The following is a 23,621-nucleotide window of genomic DNA, read 5'->3' on the forward strand; positions in this document are numbered from 1 at the left end:
TATATTCTTATTTAGAAATACTTTGAATACAAAAGGAAATATTATCTCTTGCTTTATCTTTTCTATAATACAGTAAAAAGTCAAGATCCAGAATCATTAGGACTTAAGCATTTCTGATTTAATGTCATCAGTGTAAATATAGTAATGTATGCAAATTGTAAAATTTAAAATAATCTTCATTACCATTAGTCTAAAAATAGATATTTTGCATAACAAAATTTTGAATCACTACCGCATGAAGTTAAAATGAGAATCAAAGCTGAAATGGCGATATTTTCTGGATTTAAAACCATAACAAAGATATCTGCAATCAAGGCATTGCCATCACAGTGTAAGACTCCAGTTAAATCATCTTCATTTCCCATTTCTTATAATCCATTAGTTGGAAAATTTTGCTTTTTATTTGTGATATCTGAAAACAACCTGATTCATGGCTTCCATCATTAGCCTGAAATATGGTAGCTGGGTATATATTATACGAGGTATTTTAAAAAATATTTGCCTATACATCCTTTCATGAACTTCGAATATCCCATACATTAGATTTTATATTAAAATTTTTCTAGATTTCTTGCTACATCAGATTTTGAAAAGATACTTTATTCTGTATTTCACTGCATGCAAATTTTGATATCCATTAGTTAATGGATGGATGGATGAATGGATGGATGTAGTTTCAGGGAAAAGTAAAATGGAAACATTATCATTTACTACAACTAATTTTGATAGATGGAACAAAATAATAAGATGCTTCATATCAGAAAGGTTAAAGAAGGGATTTCACTCATTCTTTAGGTCAGACAGAAAAAGGCCACCACTCAAAGGCCAAAAGTGTGTTTGCGGTTAATATTAGTTGGTGTATTGTCACTAGCTGCCATGCTATTTCCCTGGCCAGCAGATGGTTGATGAATCTGTTACTCGGAGGGGAGGGGGGCACATCTCTTTTCCCTTGAATATATATTCTTCATTCCTAGACTTAAAATTTTTTTTTCCCCAGATGCTCAGACTTAGTACTGTAATATGAAATTCATTTTTATTATGCTTTGGTATTTTGATAACAGCAATATTTAAATATCAACACAAGATAAATACCAAAAAGACACTAAAAGTTTTAATTTTATATTGAGATTTATAATTTTCATATCACAGAATTACAGAGGCATATTGATATGACATCCAACATAGGGAACATCTTTTAAAAATCACAGGCTGTATCTGCCACTCGTAAAGCTATACAAATTTGTACTTAAAAGTTCTAAACACAATGGCACAATGTCTGTACACTTTCAAGCACTCTTATTTATATAAATAATTTTTACATGTTTTGAACTGCAAAATTAATACATCTACAAGTTCTTAATTTAATCATTAAGAACACTGTGTGTATGTTGTTACCATGTTTCCAACACGCTGTGTAACTGTCTTGCAGCGGCCACCATGACCTGAAAAGAAAAAAAAAAAGATATTAACAGAAAAATTTATTCATTCATTTTATATAAATTATTTTCAATTCCAATTTTTTGTTAATTTATAACTTGTACAACAAATTTGCAATACACAAAAAATATAATTGAAGTAACACATTTATTCCAATCTCTGAAGTTAATACAAATTACACCGAAGAGCCAAACCATTATAACCTATTTAATAATGCATTCTGCAAGCTTTGGCCTTCAAAACAACTGCAACTCGCCTTGGCATGGATGCCACAAGTTCTTGGTAGATGTACCAAATGTCCGAGCAGCAGTCATGCAAAGTCTATATATTCTGACGTGATGATGTCTTAGCTCTATGATATCCCAAGTGGTTCAGATCTGGCGAATAAGGTATCCAGGACATTAATTGGAATTCATCCTTATGTTCCTACAGATTTTGAGCCTTGTGACATGGGACATTGTCCTGCTAGAAAGATTCCATTTCCAGTTGAGAAGACAGACATCACGTAAGGGTGCAACTGATCCACAGTTACGTTTAGATAGTCCACAACTTTCATAGTCTGTTCTACCACAACTAAGGATCCCAGAGCTGCCCATGAGAAGGTTCCCCAAAGCATAATACAACCACCATTAGCCTGTGTATGACCTGCTGAACAGGAAGGGACAACTGTTTGCCTGGAAGATGATGTACCCAGAAACGAACATTGATGTAATGAACGAGAAATCGTGATTCATCTGACCAAGCAACTTTCTTCACTTATCCATGGTCCAGCCTTGATGTTCTTGGGCCCACTGTAAGAATAGTTGACAATGACGCTTGGTCAACAGAGGCACACAAGTAAGATGTCCCCATATCCAACAGTGTTTGTTGAACTGTGTGTTCCAAAACACTTGCACTTGGACCTGCATTATACTGGGCTGTCAGTTGAGCCACTGCCTTGCACTGATTTTGCCATACCAAGCGAAAGGTCTCGGACATCCTTTTTCTTTGATGATACAAAGATGTCCAATAGCTTGGACGCTACCATTGGTTTCACCGTCATTTATCCTTCTTGCATAAATACCAACAATAGCAGATTGTGAACCTACCATTGTGCAGTTTCCGAGGTACTTGTTCCATGTCTTCTGACCATTACAATCTGTCCTGTATCACATTCTCTTTCTCATCACTCATAAAAGCAAGTGCAAGAATGATTCCTTACCTTTTTCCCAACAGCAGTAAATACCATTCCCACTTAATCACGTGCCTTCCATGTCATCCAGACGAGTTCATTGAAAAATGTGGGGATGGTCATAATGTTTTGGCTTGCTACATGTGTTATAATACTAAATGATTTACTTGAAGATTATCCTTCATAATTATAATTGAAGTTTTATTGTACATGGGTTATTTGGAAAGTAACCTTTGCTGCTTTACTAATGATACAATGAGAATAGGAGCTCATACTTGCCTAACAAACATGATGGATTATCTTTTAGTGATGTTTTATATATTAGTAAATTTCTTCTGCTTATCATTATTTAGAACATAGAAAAGATATTCACAATTATTGAAGCTCACCAAATGTGAAATTTGAGCAGGTATATTTTTTGCTAGCTTGAGACCTTAGTGTAGGTAAAATTTATTGAAGAATGGGTGAATGTTATAGAAGGAATTTCATGAAAGATGCATAAAACTCCAAGAAGATTGAATAGAAGTGCATGGTGAATATCTTACAGTGACCAATGATTTTGTACACTGCAAACAAAACAAAACAAACAAACAACAACAACAACAACAAAAAAAAAAAAAAAAAAAAAAAAAAAAAAAAAAGAGGAGGGACAGTTCTATATCTTCTGTTCTACTGGGCCAATTGAAGAAATTCAAATTGCATTTTTCATGTCTCGAAAGCACGACTTAGGATATATATTAAACTTACATATAGTATCATTCTAACATAGGTATTTTGACACGAAATCTGACTGTTTCTTAAATTTAAGGAAACCTTTCTCATATAAAAAGTTAATAACAGCAATGTTTATTTTCATTGGAAAGAAGTACCCTTAGTCAAATTCATGAAACTTGAAACCACTAATAACATTACAAGCATACAGTAAACTTTAGAAAAAATATGCAGAATAGTAATTCAGAATGAAAGATAAGACATGTTGTTGTTAGGTGTGTTTCTTCATGATAACTGCTCTCATACAAAGCTGAGTGAACACAAACATTAACTCAAACTTTTATTAAAATCTGTTTTAATAGCTTCTTTATAACTTAAATTTTGACCTCTGCAATTTCCAAAAATGAAAAATGGGTTAAGAATATCTACATCCTTGGGGGAAAAAAAAAACACCCTTGAAACACTTCCATACTACTAACAATGAAGAAAACTTCCAATTTCAACAAATATCTTGGTCCAGAAGGTGATTAAATGAAAATGTAGATATCAGCTGCAAATAAATATTTAAATATAGAAAACGTTTTTAGTATTTTTGCCTAAACTGCAGCATTGGAGGTAACATTCCGAATTGCTCTCGTATAAAATTTTTCCAACAAATCTAAAATACTCACTTGATGAACTGTAAGTTTGGCTGTGTGTGTGCACTTGTCTACTACCGCCACGTTGGAAGTGGGTGCCAAAAAAACTATCTTGACTACCAAAAAAGTCATGAAATCCAAATTGCTCTTCTTCAGGTTCAAAGTCTGAGAATAAATCTTCAAAATTAAAAAAGCTATTATCACCACCAAAGCTGAAACTAAAGCCTCCAGATCCACCTCCAGTTCTACTAGATGATCTAGATTTAAATGATGAAAATTCATCAAATTTTCTAAAAAAATCATTAAAATTGAAATTAAATCCCTGATGACTTCCTCCTTGACCAGCATTTCTGAAAACAGATCTTCCAAATTGGTCATATTCTCTTCTTTTTTCTTCATCCGACAGTACTTCATATGCTGCAATAAACATTTGACAAAATCAGTATGAAAGTAGTACATAAGTATTTTATTATTTCAGAAAAATTGCCATTAATATAAAATATACACAGTAATTTAGTATTTGGTTCTGCAGTAAAATTGCTTTTATTTAATATACAAGGTATTCAAAAAAGATTATTATAAGCTCCATTTCATTCATGTGTGAATGAACAAGTGAAATAAATGCACATCTTGAATATTTAAGTGCTTTTTATTTAAATAAGCTCAAGTTTCCATGTGGCAATGAATTTACAACGAATTTTTTTTTACCCTATCATATGGCATTACCATTTTAAATACAATTTTATATCATACATTATCTTGAATTCCTGAGGACTAATTTTAAACAAGTAGATTTATAATTCTTTAACTTAAAACTGTTTATGTATTGTACTGGAATCAGCATATAAAAATTAGATTTAATTTTTTTTTTAATTTATGATTTTTATACTATTTAAACATTCTGAAATATTTTGTCGATTTTTGGAAACCAATGCTAAATTCTTCAAGGTGTTGGATTTTATGCGAAATTCTGATTGCAGTTTCCTTTTTTGCTGTTACCTTAACAAACATGACATGAAAACCATATGCAGCTCAACAAATGTCCACACAATAAATTTACCTCATGCTGCACCCAGCATGTCTCCCTCTTAAAAAAGGTACTTACGTATTAACGCAACCAGGCCAAAATTCGCATAAATCGGCAAATTTGGCGACCCTACTTACGGCAACCCTACGTGTGTGAAAATAGAAAGTTTATTTGTAAAAAGAAAAAATAACACTGGGCGTGTGCTACCACAGCAATGGGTTTTCGGCGGAATTTGCCGAGAAAAGAGACTTTTTTGGTTACTGTACCTAACAGAAGCGCCGTTACCCTCATGGAAAAAATTTGCGAAAATATCAAGGAAGGAAGCATTATTTATTCGGATTGTTGGAAAGTATACAATACAAGTGAGTTTGAAAATGCTGGATTTCTGCATGGAACTGTTAATCACAAATATAACTTTGTGGATCCCAACACGGGCATTCACACACAACATGTAGAGCGCATGTGGGGCTCAGCCAAATGGCGCAACAAAAAACAGAGAGGAACAGCCTGTCATCATCTTGACTCATACCTTATCGAATTTATATGGTGCCAAGCTCAAGGTGTTAATGGCGAAGATGGTTTTCAATCAGTGCTAAAAGCAACAGCCAAAAGATTTCCGCCGAAAAAATAATTCTGCAACTTATTCAAATTCGAAACCGGAAGGGTTTAATTGTTATTTTATATTTTAAAACAAAATATAAACTGTATTAAAAATTACCTGTAATTAATAAATGTACATTTTCTTTCTATTCATACTTTTTTACTCAAACTTACAAATCACGCCAACCTGGTTGCGATAATACGTAAGTACCCCAAAAAATAGCATATGTCAACTAAACTTTCTATTTAATAACATAGTTCTTTAAAAGTCAAACTAACCTCAAACTTTAAAAACTACTTTCTGAAAATAACAGATCCTTGAAATTTCACATTAAAGAACATGAGGCAACACAGAAATCCTCTGTTCCCCAGCACTGTAGGTCAGAAAAATCACACTTTCCATTTTCTGCAGCCAAAACTATTCAAAAAATATCTTCCATTGGTGAATTAGATTTTCTAAAGGCTTTTCACATTAGAAAAAATCTTTCTGTTCTAGTTAACAACCCTAATTTCAATACATCTTACCATCAGCCTTTAAGGAAATTATGCTTTAGTTTTCTTATTTCATCAATAGATGGCACCAGTAGCTTTCCAGCCATTCTAATCTTACCACTGTATATTATCTCGTTCATTTGCACTTAAGCAGCTGAGGGAGATGGTTCTGTAGTTAAATCATCGAAACTAATCCTGCAAAACTCACAAATATTATGCTGATTCTTGTTGTTCAAATTCTCGAATAATCATTATTCACCATGTTATTTTAACCCAAATCACTCTTTGTTTAGTTTATATTTCTTAAGTTTTCTGAAAAAAGTTCATTTAAAATTAATTATTTTTATGATGCTGGTTTGTTATAGCCTTAACAAAAGATCTGAAGCTGGTAAAATTTGCACATGGCTTTCTCCACTCTTGAATTTGTTTTTCATTTGTGGAAAAATGCCAAGCAGCTACACTGTTGTTAGAATTTTCAATAAACGTGACCATCTGTAGTTTGGAATTTCCCATGCAAGAATTTATCTTCCTGCTCATCTTTCAGATAAAAAATAAGACTAGCACAGAAACAACAAATCACATGCAAAACAACATATGAATGAAATAAATGTACTACTAGCTTCAGGTAGGGTTATCAGATTTAAAACTATTATCATTGCCATTTGGCATTTTACTTTACATTGATTTGGTTGGAAAATATTCCACCCATTTTACCTGCTTGGCAGCATGTTTGAAAGTTACAGGAATTTTTTTTCCCCTTTTGGCTTATACACTATAAAATAATGCAGGTGCACTTTTAGCTTTTAGAAACTATTTATTTATAATTATAGCATGCTATATGTTACATAGTGCTGCAATAACTGACTGACTGGTAGGGTATAGCCGAAAATGCCGCAAAAAGTGTGGTGTGTCCAGCTCGGATGAAAAACTTTGCCAATATGGCACATTACATGAAACTATCCTAAACATTGCAGGTGTGAGAATCAACAAGGCACTATTAAGAAAATAATCAAAACAAGAAAATACATTGTAAAACCATAATATAATAGGTAAGTACTACGAAAATTCCAAGTAAAAACAGAGAGTAGTGAAAATCTGAGAAATAAATTAGTGAATTACACGTGGAAATCGGTGAAAGCTAAATATCAGGTGGGAAAGTTAGAGTCACAGACAAGGTGTGTGCCACCAAGGGGCAAATATTCCTATCCTCTTCCAAAATCACGTAGAGGAAGACATTAAAAGAATTCGTATGCTCACATTTGATAGTTTTATCCAAAAAATCCCCTATTGAGCTTTCTTAAGTGATCTTCGATCATGTCCAGCTTTAAGTCTCTGTGAAGTGTAGCATTGCTTACATAGAAGTGTGCAATTTTAATCTGTTGAAACAACTTATTCTGGGTGACCTGTAATATTTTCAAATCTTTGTGGGAGGCTGCCACCCAGGCCGGAGATGCGTAAGTGATGATGGGCCGGATTGTCATAATGTACATGCCTTTTCTTGTGCAGATCAAGGTGTGAGTGTTTCCCCAGAAATAGGAGCAGACTGTTGATCACTCCAAAACTTTTTAATGTTCATGATGTGATCAGTCCAACTAAGTTTTTCATTAAACGTGATTCCCAGGTACTTAGCCTTACTGACCTGATGAATTTCTTTGTTAAAGAGATACAACTTATTTCTAAGATGAGACTGTGAGCATCTTCTGCGAATAATTAGTAGTTGAGACTTGCTCGCATTTATTGGGATACGCCATCTGGTACACCATTTCTCAATACACGGCATAATATCCTGGAGCTTCTTTACTGCGTGGTTTGCATTTCTGGACTTTACAGCCAAGACTGTATTGTCCACATAGCATCTAGCATCCTAAGAAGCGATTTGAGTTGATGTATGCCCTATGAAAATCTGCAACATAAAACAGATAAAGGACGGGTCCCAAAATGGATTCCTCTGTGACCCCTGCATTGATGGATCTAGTGCTGGAAGTGTCATCACCTATGGCAACCGTAAACTTTCTGTTGTTAATATAGAACAGAATTAGCTGTATCAATTCTCTGTTGAGTTGAAACTTGATTAACTTGTAAAGAAGCCCCTCACGCCAGACGCGGTCGAACGCGTTCGCCATATCCAGCATGAGAATGGCAACACTTTGCTTATTATGGAGAGCACCACTGCAGAATTCAACTAGTCGTATTAACTGCTTAGTTGTGGATAATTTTTTCCTGAAACTGAATTGCTCTGACGGTAACAGTTCCACAAATGGCTTTAATGTTGCAAGGATCACTCTTTCGTAGATTTTTCCCAGACCTGATAAAAGATTGATGGGACGGTACCCATCAGGTCTGATACCATCTTTACTCGGTTTAGGGAGAAGGATCACTTTAGCGTGCTTCCAGCAGGTAGGAAAATAACTTTGAAACAGACATGCATTTATGAGGCTAGTGAACTTGACGACAGTACTGAAAGGCAAATTCTTGAGAGCAATATTACTAATAGGGCTAAAGCTCGAGGCTTTGCAAATTCAAAGTCTTTTGATGTTGTCCTGAATTTCTGCAGGTATGGCCAGTTTCGGGCAATTACAAGCTGAGGGGGCTTTAAGCCAGTCCCTTATAGTGAAACAGACTTTAAACACATTAAGTACCTCTCATTAAGTATTTCTTTTGATTTGGGCATTTTTGGAAGAGTGAGAAAAAATAATGGCAGTTTTGTAATCTCACCATTGTGTCTCCGTGTCATTTGCCTGAATTTTTATCTGTGAGCTCATCCTGTATTTCAGTGACTTCAGAATCAATAAGTAACCCTCTTACAACTACTTTAAGATCTTTATCCTGTAGCAGTATGTAAGATTTCTGTTCAACATTATTATCTCTGAGTATTTGAACAATACTGCAGTAGTCATCCACGCTTTGGGTAAAAATTTTAATGCCATTAATAGTGCTGTTGCCATTCGCTTCAATATTTTTCTCTTTAAGGGCCCTTCGAATACTATTCCATGTCTAGTTATTAACTTTCATAGTAATTGATGGAATTTTAAATTTCTTAGTAAAATCCTGCTCAATAATTTGGAGTTCATCCTTAGAGTCCTAAATTGTCTTATTTCATTAGTATTCTTGACAGTATTAGAGTTATCAGCGTGATTAGTGGTGGTGTTATCACTAGGATTTGGTTCCATTGGCTCATGAGTATTGAGGGCAGAGCTATCCTCACTGGAATTTGCTTCCATTGGTTCATGAATTGTGGGGACTGAGCTATCGTCTGAGATGTTCACCCTTTCCATTTTCTTTTGCAAAGAACTTTCAGAAACCTTTCTTTACCTTGTGTCTAATGAAAAGATGAGAAAATAAGGTGAAGATAAACATGTTAAGAGAAAGACTTTTTATAATCAAAAGTAGAAAATTCAAATAACTTTGTTTTCATTTTCTTAAAAACATTCTCCAAAAAATAAAAACTTCATTAGAATTTTCCTGTAAAACCCATTCATTATGTGTTAATGCTATGGAGACATTTTTCATTTTGCAACATTTTCTGTAAATCTTGCTTTCAAATCCTTCTAAACCTTCCAAGGTTTAAAAAGTATCCCACTCTGTAAGAGCAAAATGCTAGAAGACTTTTGGAAAAAAAAAAAAAAAAAAAAAAAAAAAAATCAGAAAAGTGTAAAGTGAATTTTTAAGAGTAAACTAACAAACATTTGAATATTCTGAAACAACTACATTGGAAAAAACTCTTATGAAAAAATATAAAAGACCAATGAGTTCAATTTTTAAATAATTAAGTAGCTTTTTTGCTTTTATTATGTGTTTTATAGCATTTGCTATCTCAATATTTTTCGGAATCAAAATATTTTTAAGATGTGGAAAATGTAAAGTAATATTTTATAATCTGACACAGGAAGATAAAAATGTTTTATTTTAATGCTATTTCTTAATTAGAATTCTAAGAGCTTAGCATTATTTTAATGATATTTATCAATTTTATTATGTTTAAAAAATTAAAAAATCCCCAGATCAAAAGGTATGCATACAAATTGATTTTGAAATAGCTAAAATGACAAGTCCCTAAATTTAGCACCACTTAATGAAAGAAATCATATATCATAAAGGAAAAGTTGTTTTGATGTCACATTTTATGAACTGTTTTTTCTCGAAAAAGGAAATTTTGAAACGTAATAGAGGTAAGGTCTCATGCTAAAAATTTTGGAAATACCAGCATTTATATTAAGGTTCCGGTTTATTTAATTGTGGCAAAGCCCTTGAGGATTATTTGCCTTAGAGAAGGGATACTTTTACAGAGAACTTTCTGAGGGAAACTGGCTCACATACACATCACACATAGGGAAAACCATGAAAATGCTTATGAAGCCAGCCCATTAGCGGGCATTCCAACCCCTGACCAAATGTTCCCCCTAGTGTTCAGCGACTTTACCACTCAGCCCCTACCAGTGTTCAGTGACTTTATTACTTACTCAGCCACTGGTGGGCTCCATTTGTATTAAGAAGTAGGAAAGAATTCAAATGATAACTCATATTTAATGTATTTATCAATGAATCACCCAAAAATAATCCTTAACTCTTTAGCATCGAGAGAGGGCAAAATCTCAATTCCCCAAACATCGAAAACACCCGTATCTAAGAATTTCTCCTGGAATGCTTTTCCTTCCCCCATGACAAGTTGAATACTACAGTGCTAACAATAGCCTTACTTAAGTAAAGCGAGAACTTCTTTCTTCGACGCTGTGACACTGTGTGAAGTTCCCATTTGGGACAGGATTGCAACTTTGGGCATCAAAAGCTAAACACTGACAGTAAACAAAGGAAAGGAAGGAACAAAGGAAACAATGAAGCTACTTATAGTAGCTTCAAAAGAATGATTTAACACCTGAAAGCTAAGAGTAATGCAGTAACGTGATGGGGGAAAGCACTGGGTAGGAAATTATTCAGGCGTTTCGGGCATCTAGCCAATGTCTGAATGCTCGGGCGTTTGAGGTGACTTCGATGCGAAAGAGTTAAAAACTGTTCATTAACACTAAAATGTCAGTCAATTAAAAACATACAGAAATATCAGATGAGTACAATTAAGGACCTTTTGACAATTTTGGCAAAAACGGAATTTCAAGAACCAAATATCATTCCCCAAAAAATCTAAGGGCTTTTAAGTACTTTTAGAGGCATATGCATCCTGCTTTAAATAAATGTGGCATTTAAGATTTATTTTGTACATAACATATGACTAAAGTTAAAAAATGTTTTTAATTAGCAATCAAAGAATTAGGATAGGAAAAAAAATACAGCCTACTGAAATAAACCAAAATAGAACAGGCAAGAAAAAGATGCATTCAATCGAAAGTTTAAATTATTGAAAACTTTGATTTATGATTATATATGTAGGGGCGTAGCTAGAGGGGGGCATCTGTCCCCGGGCGCGCAATCCAAGGGGCGCCAAACTGATGTTACGGCATTTTAGAATTAAATGTTTTCCATTCTTGGCAAGCAGTAGGGGGCGCTGAAAACCTTAGCTACGACTCTGCTATAATGCCAATATTTAGTTTGATGAAACTGAAGTTTTACTGTAGGTTTTTTTCAAATGAAAAGATACACTTAACTTACCTTCCGCTATTTCACGAAATTTCTCTTCTGCTTTGGGATCTTTGTTTTTATCTGGATGATACTGCATGGCTAGCTTTCGAAATGCTCTTTTTATATCCCGGTTGCTAGCTTTTTTATTGACACCTAAGACCTCATAATAATCTCTTTCACAGCTAACATCACTGATTGCCCACACCAAGCAAGAAAGACAAGGCAAAAACAAATTAAGTTTCATTCCTGTATACAAGCTTTGTGGAAATCTTAAAAAAAAAAAAAAAAACTTTTAAATACACTGCACATATTAAAAGCAATATAAAATTCTAAATATATCAATAAAAAGTCCAAAAATATCAAAATTACATTAAATTTATTGCAGATCATAGTGACATTTAATTCTGCCTCAAAAAAGATAACACTACACAAGAAATGGTTTGGTTGCTTAATTAGAAAAACAAATTTATAGTAGATGCAACTTAATGTAATTATGATTAATGTTATCATTTGAAAACTTATCAAATTGAAGTCCCTCACTTTACTATCTCATGACACAGAATTTGTGATCAAGACTTCCATTAATCTGTTAAAAATATTATAGAATAAGTGTTTTAAAATGAAATACCCAGGCAGCATGCATTCGTAAATTGCACGAGAAAAGTACGTGCAATTTACGAATGGCCTTTCGTATAAAAAATGTTCAAGTTGAACGTAAAAATATCATAAAAAGTGTCCAGTGGCAATTACTAAATATTTACGTATATTTTTACGTTATACTATACGTAACTTTTACGTAAAATTTAGGTATATTTACGCGAGAGACTACTGTTCATTCGCAACTTTTATGTATAATATACGTAAATTTCAGGGATTTACGTATATTTTTAGTAAAAATTTACGTATATTTATCGCATATACGTAAATCTCAATTTTTTGCTTCACGTATGCGTATATATTTAGTAAAAATTTACGTAAATTTCCCCGATTTTTTACTGTATATAAACGTATATATTAGGTAAAAATTAAGGTAGATATTCCCCGTATTTTACGGTACAAAAACGTATATATTTGATAGAAATTAACATATATATTTCCCGAATTTTACGGTACAAAAACGTATATATTTGATAGTAATTGACCTAAATCTTCCCTATGTTTTCTTTGCATATGCAAATGACTGGTAAAAATTTAATCCGATGTATTCTCCATTTTACTGTGTATAAATGCACATTTTTTGGTAAAAAATTTGCATAAATCTCCAATTACCTTTTCACTGCATTTTTCATAAAATGTACTTATTTTAATCTCATATTTTTTATATAAATCTATGCAAAAACTTTCTGTATGCTATGATTAAAAGGTAAAATAATTTTTATATCAAATTCTTACATATCTGCCTTTTAGTTATGTACAGCAATATGGAATATATATAACTGGAAAATTTAAATGCACTAGTAAATGAAAAAAAAAAAAAAATTCTATTAAAAAATTACGTAACACTTAAAGGCTGAAAATTACTTTTAATATTTCATTTCAAAGTGACTAGAAAATATGCAATAAATTTCATAAACATCAATTCTGTGTTTTAAATCAATTAATGCTATCGTTCATTTGCATTTTCGTTTACTAAATTCATTTCATAAATTTAAATTTAGTAAAAAACTGTAGCAAACAGTTGTTTACTAAATTCATTATTACTAAATAACACTTTAAATAAATTATTTGCTTTTCCGAAGGACATTTTCTTATGCCATGTAAATGAATGATAGCATTAATTGATTTAAAACATAGAACTCAGGTTCACAAAATTTAATGCATATTTTGTAGTCACTTTGAAATGAAATATTAAAAGTGATTTTCAGCCTTTTAGTGTTATGTAATTTTTGAATAGAAATTAATTTTTTTGCATTTAAATTTTCCAGTTATATATATTCCATATTGCTGTACATACCTAAAAGGTGGATATGTAAAAATTTGATATTAAATTAATTTTATCTTTTAATCATAATATGCAGAACATTTTTGCATAGATTTATATAAAAAATAAGAGATTAAAATAAGCACATTTTACGAAAAATGCAGTAAATAGGTAATTGGAGATTTATGCAATTTTTTTACCAAAAATGTGCACTTATACACAGTAAAGAGAAGAAGACATCGGACTAAATTTTTACCAAAGTCATTCATATATGCAAAGAAAACATAGGGAAGATTTAGGTCAATTATTATCAAATATATAAGTTTTTGTACCGTAAAATACAGGGAATATCTACGTTAATTTCTATCTAAAGTACAATATAGTTAATTAACAAATTCAGTAAACGAATGTAGCACAAAAGAAAGCATCATACGTTTAGATTATTTGAATGTGCTAAATTTTAAAATTGTTAAATACAGACCAGGAAATTGTAGAAAACTTACCTTTTCCAATAGTTTACCAAGTTGACTTTGTTATTTTCCTTGAAGATGAATGTTTAATGTCACAAATATTTCATTCATATCTTTAGATAATACACAAATATATACATATTTATTTATTAAAATTCAGTTTATTCCAAACATGTTAAAGAAAATATTAATTTGCATGCAAGTTAATCGAGTAACTTCTGTTTTAATTACACACATAATTATGATATGTAAAAATTTTACATTTATGAGTCAATCTTGCAATGTATTGTAATCTATTATTGTTGTCTTTCTCAGTTTAAAATCTTATAAATATATTAGATCAGTACTAAAAGTTCACCTCTACAAAAGAAATGCTTTATTGAGGTATTTTTAAAAAGTTCCCCTTTACAATGTAACTGTTAATTTCATAAATAAGTACATAAAATTATGCAAATTCAAAATTACCTAAATATGTTCTTTATTTTATCTTATATACCAGATAAAATTTTAAAAAGTTAATTTGTTTAGGAATATTGATGTTTTTAAATATTTATCTCATGTGACTTTCTATAACATCATTATAAATGTACATGTTGATGTGGACATACCAATTATTTTAAAGCAATTAGAAGTTGGCTAATTTTTTATTAATTTGTTGTCAAATGCTGTGCATTTTAGATTATGCTCATATGATAACAATGAGTTATTTAAATTATAAAATTATTATGAACATATCCCACATAAATTAACAAGTATAAAATTTCAAGTTGTTTGAAGTATTATGAACTGTAATAGTTGCAAAAGAAATACACATGAAATTACTTTAAGAATTAGGTTTATTTTACAGGTATTCGAAAATTGCAATTACTGTTAAACAATAAAAACTAACATTAAATCTGAAGAGCATATTTTTTTCAATAATAAAATTCAACATAGACTTCATGCAGCTTCGCCATATTTGTTCTATAGTTCGCTGTCTTTAATATCCTGCTCAATTTTTGTAAAAGTGAATTCTTTGTCACCCAATGTTTTGAGAACAGCTCCTAAACAAGAAAAAGAAAAATTTGTAATAATTTCACACTTCAGATGTTTTCAGTTTTTAAATATAGTTGAAGTATTAAAAGATGCATATAAAATGCACTGAGTATTTCATATTTAAAAATTTACATTTCAGTAATTAAAAATTTAATTTCATAATATCACACAGTAAGCTTCAATTATATACCTTACACAATGCCTATAATTTCAAGTAAAAAATACTTAAGATTTGTTTAGAACTGCAAGGTTGAGAAAGTCTTCAATGGCTATGTTTGTATTTAAGTACATGAGAAAAAACTTAATTTTGTATTAATTATATTGTATTAGCCTTTTCAATTTTACTCCTACATATAGTAAAGAATATTCGCTTTCTTACAGATAACTTTTTCTTAAATAAAGAGTAAGCAGAAAACTAATCACAACGCTATATACATATACCAGAATACTTCATAAACATATACATGTCATTAACATACATATATGCATTAACAGGCTATTTTACACATTTCAATAAACCAGAAACCAATACACAATCAAAAGTATTATCAGTAAATTCCTCCAAAATCAGAGTAAAAATCTTTAATTATGATAACAATGGCATCTCAGTTTGCAATATAAAATATTTCAAGTCTGCATTCATGTGCATTCTAAGCAAACAGAAAGCTGAATAACAATAAAATTATAAATACCATAAAAAAGTTAAGAGTCACGTAGAATGATAGCAAGACTAAATGAAGTCTTCCTTCAAAAATCAATTTAAATTCAAAAATTTGCCTTCCTGTTTAACATCTCAAAATAGGGTTACTGCTTTCACTAACTAAATTTCCTGTCTTGGCAAAATAAAAATTGTCACTTCTGTTGCAGGAAATATTTGCTGCAAACTTTGTATGCAAATAATCCAGTGAAAAAATTTTAATTGTGGCTTGAATATTTTCTTTATTAAATAAATGAAAAATTGCCACATAATATTAATTTATGATCCACATGAAGCTTTTTACCTCTACCATATCATGCAGCTATTTTAAAATATATACTCTCATATAAAAGCCACAGAATTTTTTTACCAATATTAATATAGTATAACTCATTAATAAATCTTCTAAAAAACAGCCCCAAAATTTCTGAATTTGATACTCAAAACATAATTCTACGTAACTGTTAATGTATGCATTTGCTTGCACATACTTAAAATGAATTATACACACAAAAACTTAACATATTAACTTTAATAAATTCTTAATTAGCAGGATGACTCAATTAAGGCAAATATGAAAGAAATCTACCTGATGGAATAGTTGTAAAAGATATATTTAAAAAAAGCTAATATTGTTTACCTTACACATGGCAGAAATTGAGTAAACTGTATGCAGCTGGATTATTTATTAGGAATAGAAGTTAGATCAAAGTACCACTAGAGCTTTAACCATTTGGGTGCAAAGAAGCATCTCAATTTAAAAAAGAATAATTTAAAAAAGCTAATAGAATTTTATAACTTTTACAATCTAGTACAAATATTAGACACATAAACAACACTAAATGCCATTATTTACTTGCATATTTTCCTTCTTTGTGTACTTTACTCCTTAATTTTTCAGGATATGATTTAGAAACAGAGTTATGGTAAAAATGTATACTGGTAAAAAAAATATTGCTGAAACTGATAAGTCCTTTGAATTATATACTATAGTGCAAAGAGGAATAGAATATGTGACTAAATATGATAAATCAGATTACAATAACATTAAACAAATAACATGAAAAACTGAAAAAAGAAATTTTATTTGAAATTATTTTTTAACTTATGGAAAGACAGACAGTATTTCCAACTTATTAAATTCAATTATATTTTACCTTCGTCAAACCAATATTGGTAAGAGAGTTGTATTTAAAATCGGTGCTAAGCTAAAGCTGCTTTCTTGCCTAATTTTATACTATTGAAAATACCGGTAATTGTTATTCGTACTCAATATGTATAAGATTATTAATGAGCTGCCAAACCACAGTTAACCATCTAATATACTACATTCAACGTTATTATTTTTCTTTTTGTATGTCAGGTTTTCATTATTTCTGCCAATATATCTGTAACAGGACATAAAGATTGAGTTAATGTAGAATAGAAAATTACCTTGCAAGTTAGCACCTTTACCTTAGTGGCAGTACTTCATTCTCTAGAAAAAACATTTTAAATTATTATACTTAAACAAAAAATTCATATTTGTTACAGCAAAACATTATTAACACAATAAACCAGAGTTGAATGCAAATCTAGTTTAACTCCATTCTTGAAAACTAGTTTATTACTTTCAATTTAATTTAAAAATAATAAAAAGATACGTATTATGATGACTACCTAGATATCTCGCCTAAACTGGCAATCCTTGTAGGTTATACAGGTTAACCCTAACATAGGTTATAGAGGACACTAAGATAGAGAGTATTAATCCCACACTAGGGACTCTAACATTTGGTAGGAACAGTTTGAAAAGTGAAACAGATATTTATAGTGAACCAATGCAAAACAAAAACAATAGTTCTTTAGGGACAAAGCCCCTTTGGACTAATAAATACGAGTAAATTAACAGCTTTTAGCTATTTTTTCTTCTTGTAAAAAAATAGACATACAGAATATTTTTAGAAAATAACAGTACTTTAAGCATGCATTTTCCACATATTTAACACAATAATTCATTCTAGCTCTGTTGCAATACTGGCAAAGGTACTCCTCTGTTATTAGGACGGGATTCAGAAATGTACAATGAAACCTCGAGATACGAGGAAAGTATGAGCGAAATACGAGCATTAATTCGAGTAACGAGCAATGAGCCAGGCTGTTGGTATGGGTGGCGCCATTTCCCTATCCGGCTCAACTCTGGGAATCCTCTCGTCAGATCACTCAGTGTTCTTTTATATACGTGTTTGTGCACTTGTAAGTTAATTGTTTTGACATTTAACGTGAAAATAATTATTTCAAGATGCCTCGCAAGAAGATTGTTGCCTCAGATAGTGCTGCAAAGAAAAATAAGGAGGCCATAGCCGTCGATATCTAGAAAGAAATCATAGATAAACATAAGCATGGTGACGGAATTGTCGAAGACTTGCGGCCTTTCAACATCGAAAATCTATACTATTCTGAAGAAGCAGGAAGAAATTAAGAAACCTGATGTAGCCAAAGGAATTATCGTTGCTTCCAAGCACCATAAAAATACTTCTAGATGTTGAGAAGCTGTTGTTGGTGTGGATTAATGAGAAGGAGTTAAAATGTTGGTAACAAAGTTAAACTATTGTTATATTATTTACCAGTGTTATTTATTAGGAAAAATTGACTTGATATTAAAATGTTGATATTTTTTGGGGTGTGGAATGGGTTAACTGAATTTCCATTATTTTCAATGGGGGAAGCTTGTTTCTAGATACGAGAAATTCGCTATACCAGTTGAATGCTGCAACGAATTAAACTCGTATCTTGGGGTTCCACTGTAGATATGTAAGCATGTGTAAATGCATGTATGTGTATAAGTATACACATACATACATAAAGAATATACACATGCACACATGAGCACCTACATTTAAAAATGCATGCATATAAACACACATTTCTGAATCTGGTCCTGATAACAGAAGAACACCTACATGAATCATAGGATTTACATTAATCAGTTTTATTAGAATTCTTAAATACAGAGGATTTACATTAATCAGTTTTATTAGAATTTTTAAATGCAGAGAATTTACATTAATCAGTTTTATTAGAATTTTTAAATGCAGAGAATTTACATTAATCAGTTTTATTAGAATTCTTAAATGAAATCTTCACTATCCGAAAATTCAGTTTCATTTCCAGCTGAAACTGTATCAGGACAATCTCATTTATATTATTTCCCTCTAACAACTGAACATTTTGAAAACCTTTTCTATTCCATGGAAAACTAATGCTACATTAAACGTACATTTTCTAAATCTGAAAATTTTAAGTTAGAAACTGTAATCATTCTTAAAAAAGTTTGATTTATGCAGATGTTAGATCAATAAAATTACTTTCCTGTGAAAAAGTAATATGGCATTGAACAACACGATTTTACACATCAAGATATACTGAGTGAAAATTCCTGAAATGTTTTATTTCTTGGTATCTCTGCAAGAATTGTATAAATAAGGCTACCTCCCTTTTTAAAAAAAAAAAAAATGTTTAGTAAATACTATGAAGAAAATTGGTTACATTATTTACAGTTCATAATTAATAGAAAATAAATCATTTCTTAGCTTATCAGAATTTATTTTTATCACATTCATAAACAGTACTAATTTAAACAAACATACCATTATGATTTCAATAACTATGAAATAGAAAATCCAAATCTGCATCTTTGATGGTCTAGTAGATTGGACATCTCGTTTACTACAATTCAGCAGGGTGCTGACTCCCCAGACTGTAATATATATATATACAATTAATTTACAAGGGAAAAAGCAACAAAAATATAAACAATTTCTTGGTTTTATATAAGCATTTCTGCACATTTACAATTTTAATTTTTTTAACTATCCAGTTATATCAAAATACATGATTTAGTAAAATATAATTCAAATAATTTAAGGTATTTTAGATCAAATACTAATTTTACAATAAATTTTTTCATGCAAGTCTAATAATCAACATAACTATCAAGTTTTGACTTCGAAAATTATGTTTAGAGAAACTTGAAGCTGCAGTAAATAGTAATAAATTTATTCAAAACTGAAAGTAAAGCATTCTTACTTTATTTTCTTTCTTTAACTATGGCAGATCTTTTAAAACAACAAAATCAAACAAACAAAAAAGAAATGCATTCATGAAAGGACTTAGGACTTACTTATTATTCATGAAAGGATATATTTCAGTAATTACAAGTGCATAAAAATTCAGTATATATATAAAAAAAAATAAACACAGATTTGGAACAAAGTACCTGTGTTTCTATGGCATAAAATTTCCTTTTTTAATAGCACAATATCTTTGAGTTAAAGATTATATATTAAAGCAAATTTATAAAACTAAATTCAAAAATAAGAAATTAAATTATTTTTAGGGAAAACACTAAGCAAATAAAAAATTTTGAATTTCATAAATAAATGAAAGTTACATGCTTTATTTTTTAGCATAAGGTAGATAACATTTCCATAACAGATTTCTGAACAATTAGTCATGTTAATATTGCCTTTCTTTTTCCATTAAAAGCTATTTCCAATCTATAATTACAGTAAACTTTAAGATAAATATTAAAACGTTTGAGTAAAAATAATATAACTATAAAAAGGTGAGACACATACAAAAAGGAGTGACACAAACAGTAAGAAACAGAATAGTGCAAAATTTAACAGTACCAAATCCTGAAAATGAATCATCAGGCACGTACACAAAAGAACAACACATGGAAAATCACATTTACTACACAGACGCTATTTATAAAATTTTATATAGGTGAAGAAAGTACGAGTATTAAACACTGAAAATATAAAATATTCACTTACTTTCTTCAAATAATTAGTAACTTCGATGGATTCAGTCACAAATGCCAATCCACGAACAAACGGTATTCTTTGCGACTTTAACCGTTCTTTTCGACCGCCATTGCCGAGCGCTGACTTCACAAATATCCCGCCACAACCGGAAGTAGAAAGTGTCTGCTTTGCCATTGGTCAGTGAACAAGAATTGCAACGCTTTTTTTTTTCTTTATAATTAAACATATTAAGAAAGCCTCTAAATTAGCATATGAAATAAACTTACTTTTGCATTATATAAATTTATATTCACAGCATCTCTGTATTAATGTAATAATTAAATTTTTGTAAGAAAAATAGAAATGTCTGTGTAAGCGCATGCTCAGTCTATAATCGTAAATCCGGTTAATTTTTATAAGTTAGCGTAAAATTAACTATGCAAATTTTGAGTTCATTTAACTGGACCCTTGTACTTATTCTGTAGATCTCCATATTAAGAATGTCTTTAACTGTTTCAGGAAAAATATAAAATATAATATAATTATTTTTTTACATTATTTCTTAATTTTTTCCTCATATAAAAATTATTAAAATCGCTATATCATTTTTTCCGTACATTAAACAAAATTTAAAAAAATTAGCCTCATATGATTTTTATAACAAAGATTAAAGGAACTGAAATATATGTAAAATATCAGGATTCAGCTTGCAATTTCGTAGAGTTATTATTATTATTATTAAATAAAAATATTAGTATATCTTTGATTATAATTAATGATCCTTTGGTCTACATTAAACTATTGTTCAAGAAGTTAAACGTTTTCGAGCATCTTCTGCTGTATTTATTATTCTTTTCTTCGACATGAAAGATTTGCTAGTCTTATTCCAATTTAATTGCCCACATTTGCTAAATAAAATAAGGCGAGTATTGTACCAAACTCAGTAAGTACACAAATTTAATATACAGCTTATTCCAGTTAAATGGGTAATAGGATTTTCATAAAAGAAATTAAATTGTGTAAATTAATGTAAGTGTTGATATGAATAATAATAACAAATTTGATATAAGAAAATAAATAAGTTATTTTGAAGATGTTTGAATTAAGAAAATATAATTTTTTGCAAAAATGCACGTAAAGATTTAGCTCACATGTTAAAATTTATAGAAAAATTTTAGCCTCATATATGAATGCCCCTTTTTTCATGTTCGTGGACAAAGAAAACAAAGTGAAATGCCAGAAATACACTAAATATTTTGAATTAATAAACTTCATTTTCAATCTTTTTAGACTTCGTATAATATCCGTAAAAGTGACGAATGAAATATACCATAAAGGCAGTAGTTTCTTTCAGAACATTCGAATTCGTATAATATGCGTAAAAGTGACGAATAAAATATACCATCATGGCGGTAGTTTTATCAGTACATTCGGATTCGTATAATTTTCGTAAAAATAACGTGTGGAAAATAACGATCAAGAGTCAACAGTAACTTCAGCCTTTTTCATTCGTATAAATTTCATAAAAGTAACGTGCAAAAAATACCATACCCTTATTTCACCAAAATTATACGTATATTTTTGGAGACGTGCTGCCTGGGTAAGGTCATCAAATAAGTTTAAAATGTATTCAAAAATTGCCAAGTTACAGAAAAAATATCACAAAGTCAAAGATTAAATAACCAAACATCTTGGTTTCAATTTTAGTGAACCATTTAAAATTAGGCAGAGTACCAACCTAAGTTTTGCGAGGGATTTAAAAACCGATTTTGAGGGGATTAGGCGCAAGTCCTTCTTTAGGTACAAGAACTTTTTTTTTTCCATGAAAACAGCTAACAAATTAATACCAAGGTTGCTTTTTTGCCTAATTTTAAATTTTACATTGGCAAGTTCTCTTTCAATAGGAGATTCTCTCTGAATATTAAGATTGGTGGTAGAGCATCAGTCAAATAATTTCCAGAAAAATTATGAGCAGTTTATACACAAACTTTGTATTTTCCCAATTAAAATGCTTTCAACTTCCAATTCCTATAATTTTTTATTTAAGTGTCTATTTATGTTTCTAGTTATATTAAATTAGCTACATACCATTGCTGTTTTGAAGGATATTTATTCTCATTTAATATTATCAAAATAACCATGGGTAAAACGATCACGTGAAGCACATATGGTATTTCTGAAAGAAGATGCTCTATAATTTTTTTCCATCTTAACAGATATCACATACCAGTTATACAAAGTTTACAAGGAAATAACCTAATAATTCAATATTTTAAATTTAGAATTATTAAAAATCTTTCTGCATGCATTTTTTTTAAAGGTTTTATGGTTAAGTTTATTATACGTCCAATAAAACAAAGCGCTTATGGCATAGGCAACTTTTTTAATGGAAGCAATTGCTTTGTGCTCACAAGCGACAATTAAATAAAGATACATTGTGCTTTGAACTATGTTATGTTTTATTTACAGGAGATGCCAATCGTTCTTTCGCCTAGAGCACCAAAAATGCTGGAGTCATGTTTATCTATACATTTTAAACCTGAGTCTTATATTTCTTGGAAAGTTAGATTATGTTAATTGATTAAGGTAAAGCATAGAAGGATTATCTGGCTGGGAAAGATGCAAAGACACACTGAAAGAAACTGTAAAAAAAATTAATCTTAAGGTTAGGTTAGGTTATTTAATTACGGCAAAGCCTCAAGGGCTATCTGCCTAAGGGGAGGGATGCCTTCGTGGAGGACTTTCTAAGGGAGACTGGTTCGTATACACATTACACATGGGGAAAACCACGAAAACACCCATGCAGCCAGCCCGTTTGCGGGATTTGAACCTCAAGTGAATCTTAGGAATTTGTAATTCTGCCCTTTCCCAAATCAAAAGGAAGTTTTGTCTATCATCATGAAAATATGACCAGAGATATTTAAAAAGGATAATTACTTCCTTGTTAAAGAAGCCATCACATATAGTAATCAAAAATGACACAATATGCAATATGAAAATTTTAATAGCAAAAATTTATATGATGACTACCTTTAACATTTAAGTACATCAAAGTATCCAA

General features: G+C 30.6%; 1 protein-coding gene and 1 long non-coding RNA gene across 2 annotated transcripts; both read right to left on the reverse strand.

Moving 5' to 3' along the window:
* Positions 1-1,098: 1,098 nt before the first annotated feature.
* On the reverse strand, positions 1,099-11,851 carry LOC118197562 (dnaJ homolog subfamily B member 9-like). The gene is given in 4 exon segments (XM_035369088.2): positions 1,099-1,442; positions 3,991-4,374; positions 11,678-11,827; positions 11,830-11,851. Coding segments are annotated over 4 exon segments (615 nt in total). The 5' UTR covers positions 11,837-11,851; the 3' UTR covers positions 1,099-1,368.
* A 2,801-nt stretch (positions 11,852-14,652) lies between these two features.
* LOC146999520 (uncharacterized) lies at positions 14,653-20,721 on the reverse strand. The gene is made up of 4 exons (XR_015043976.1): positions 20,591-20,721; positions 19,400-19,509; positions 17,205-17,247; positions 14,653-15,081 (listed from the first exon to the last, which is right to left on the reverse strand). It is a non-coding gene; the product is annotated as an uncharacterized LOC146999520 (long non-coding RNA).
* Positions 20,722-23,621: the final 2,900 nt, after the last annotated feature.

The sequence above is a fragment of the Stegodyphus dumicola genome, chromosome 1 (genome assembly GCF_044657685.1).
Source record: "Stegodyphus dumicola isolate Sdum_Otavi_A_Nest chromosome 1, ASM4465768v1".
Taxonomy (NCBI): Eukaryota; Metazoa; Arthropoda; class Arachnida; order Araneae; family Eresidae; genus Stegodyphus; species Stegodyphus dumicola.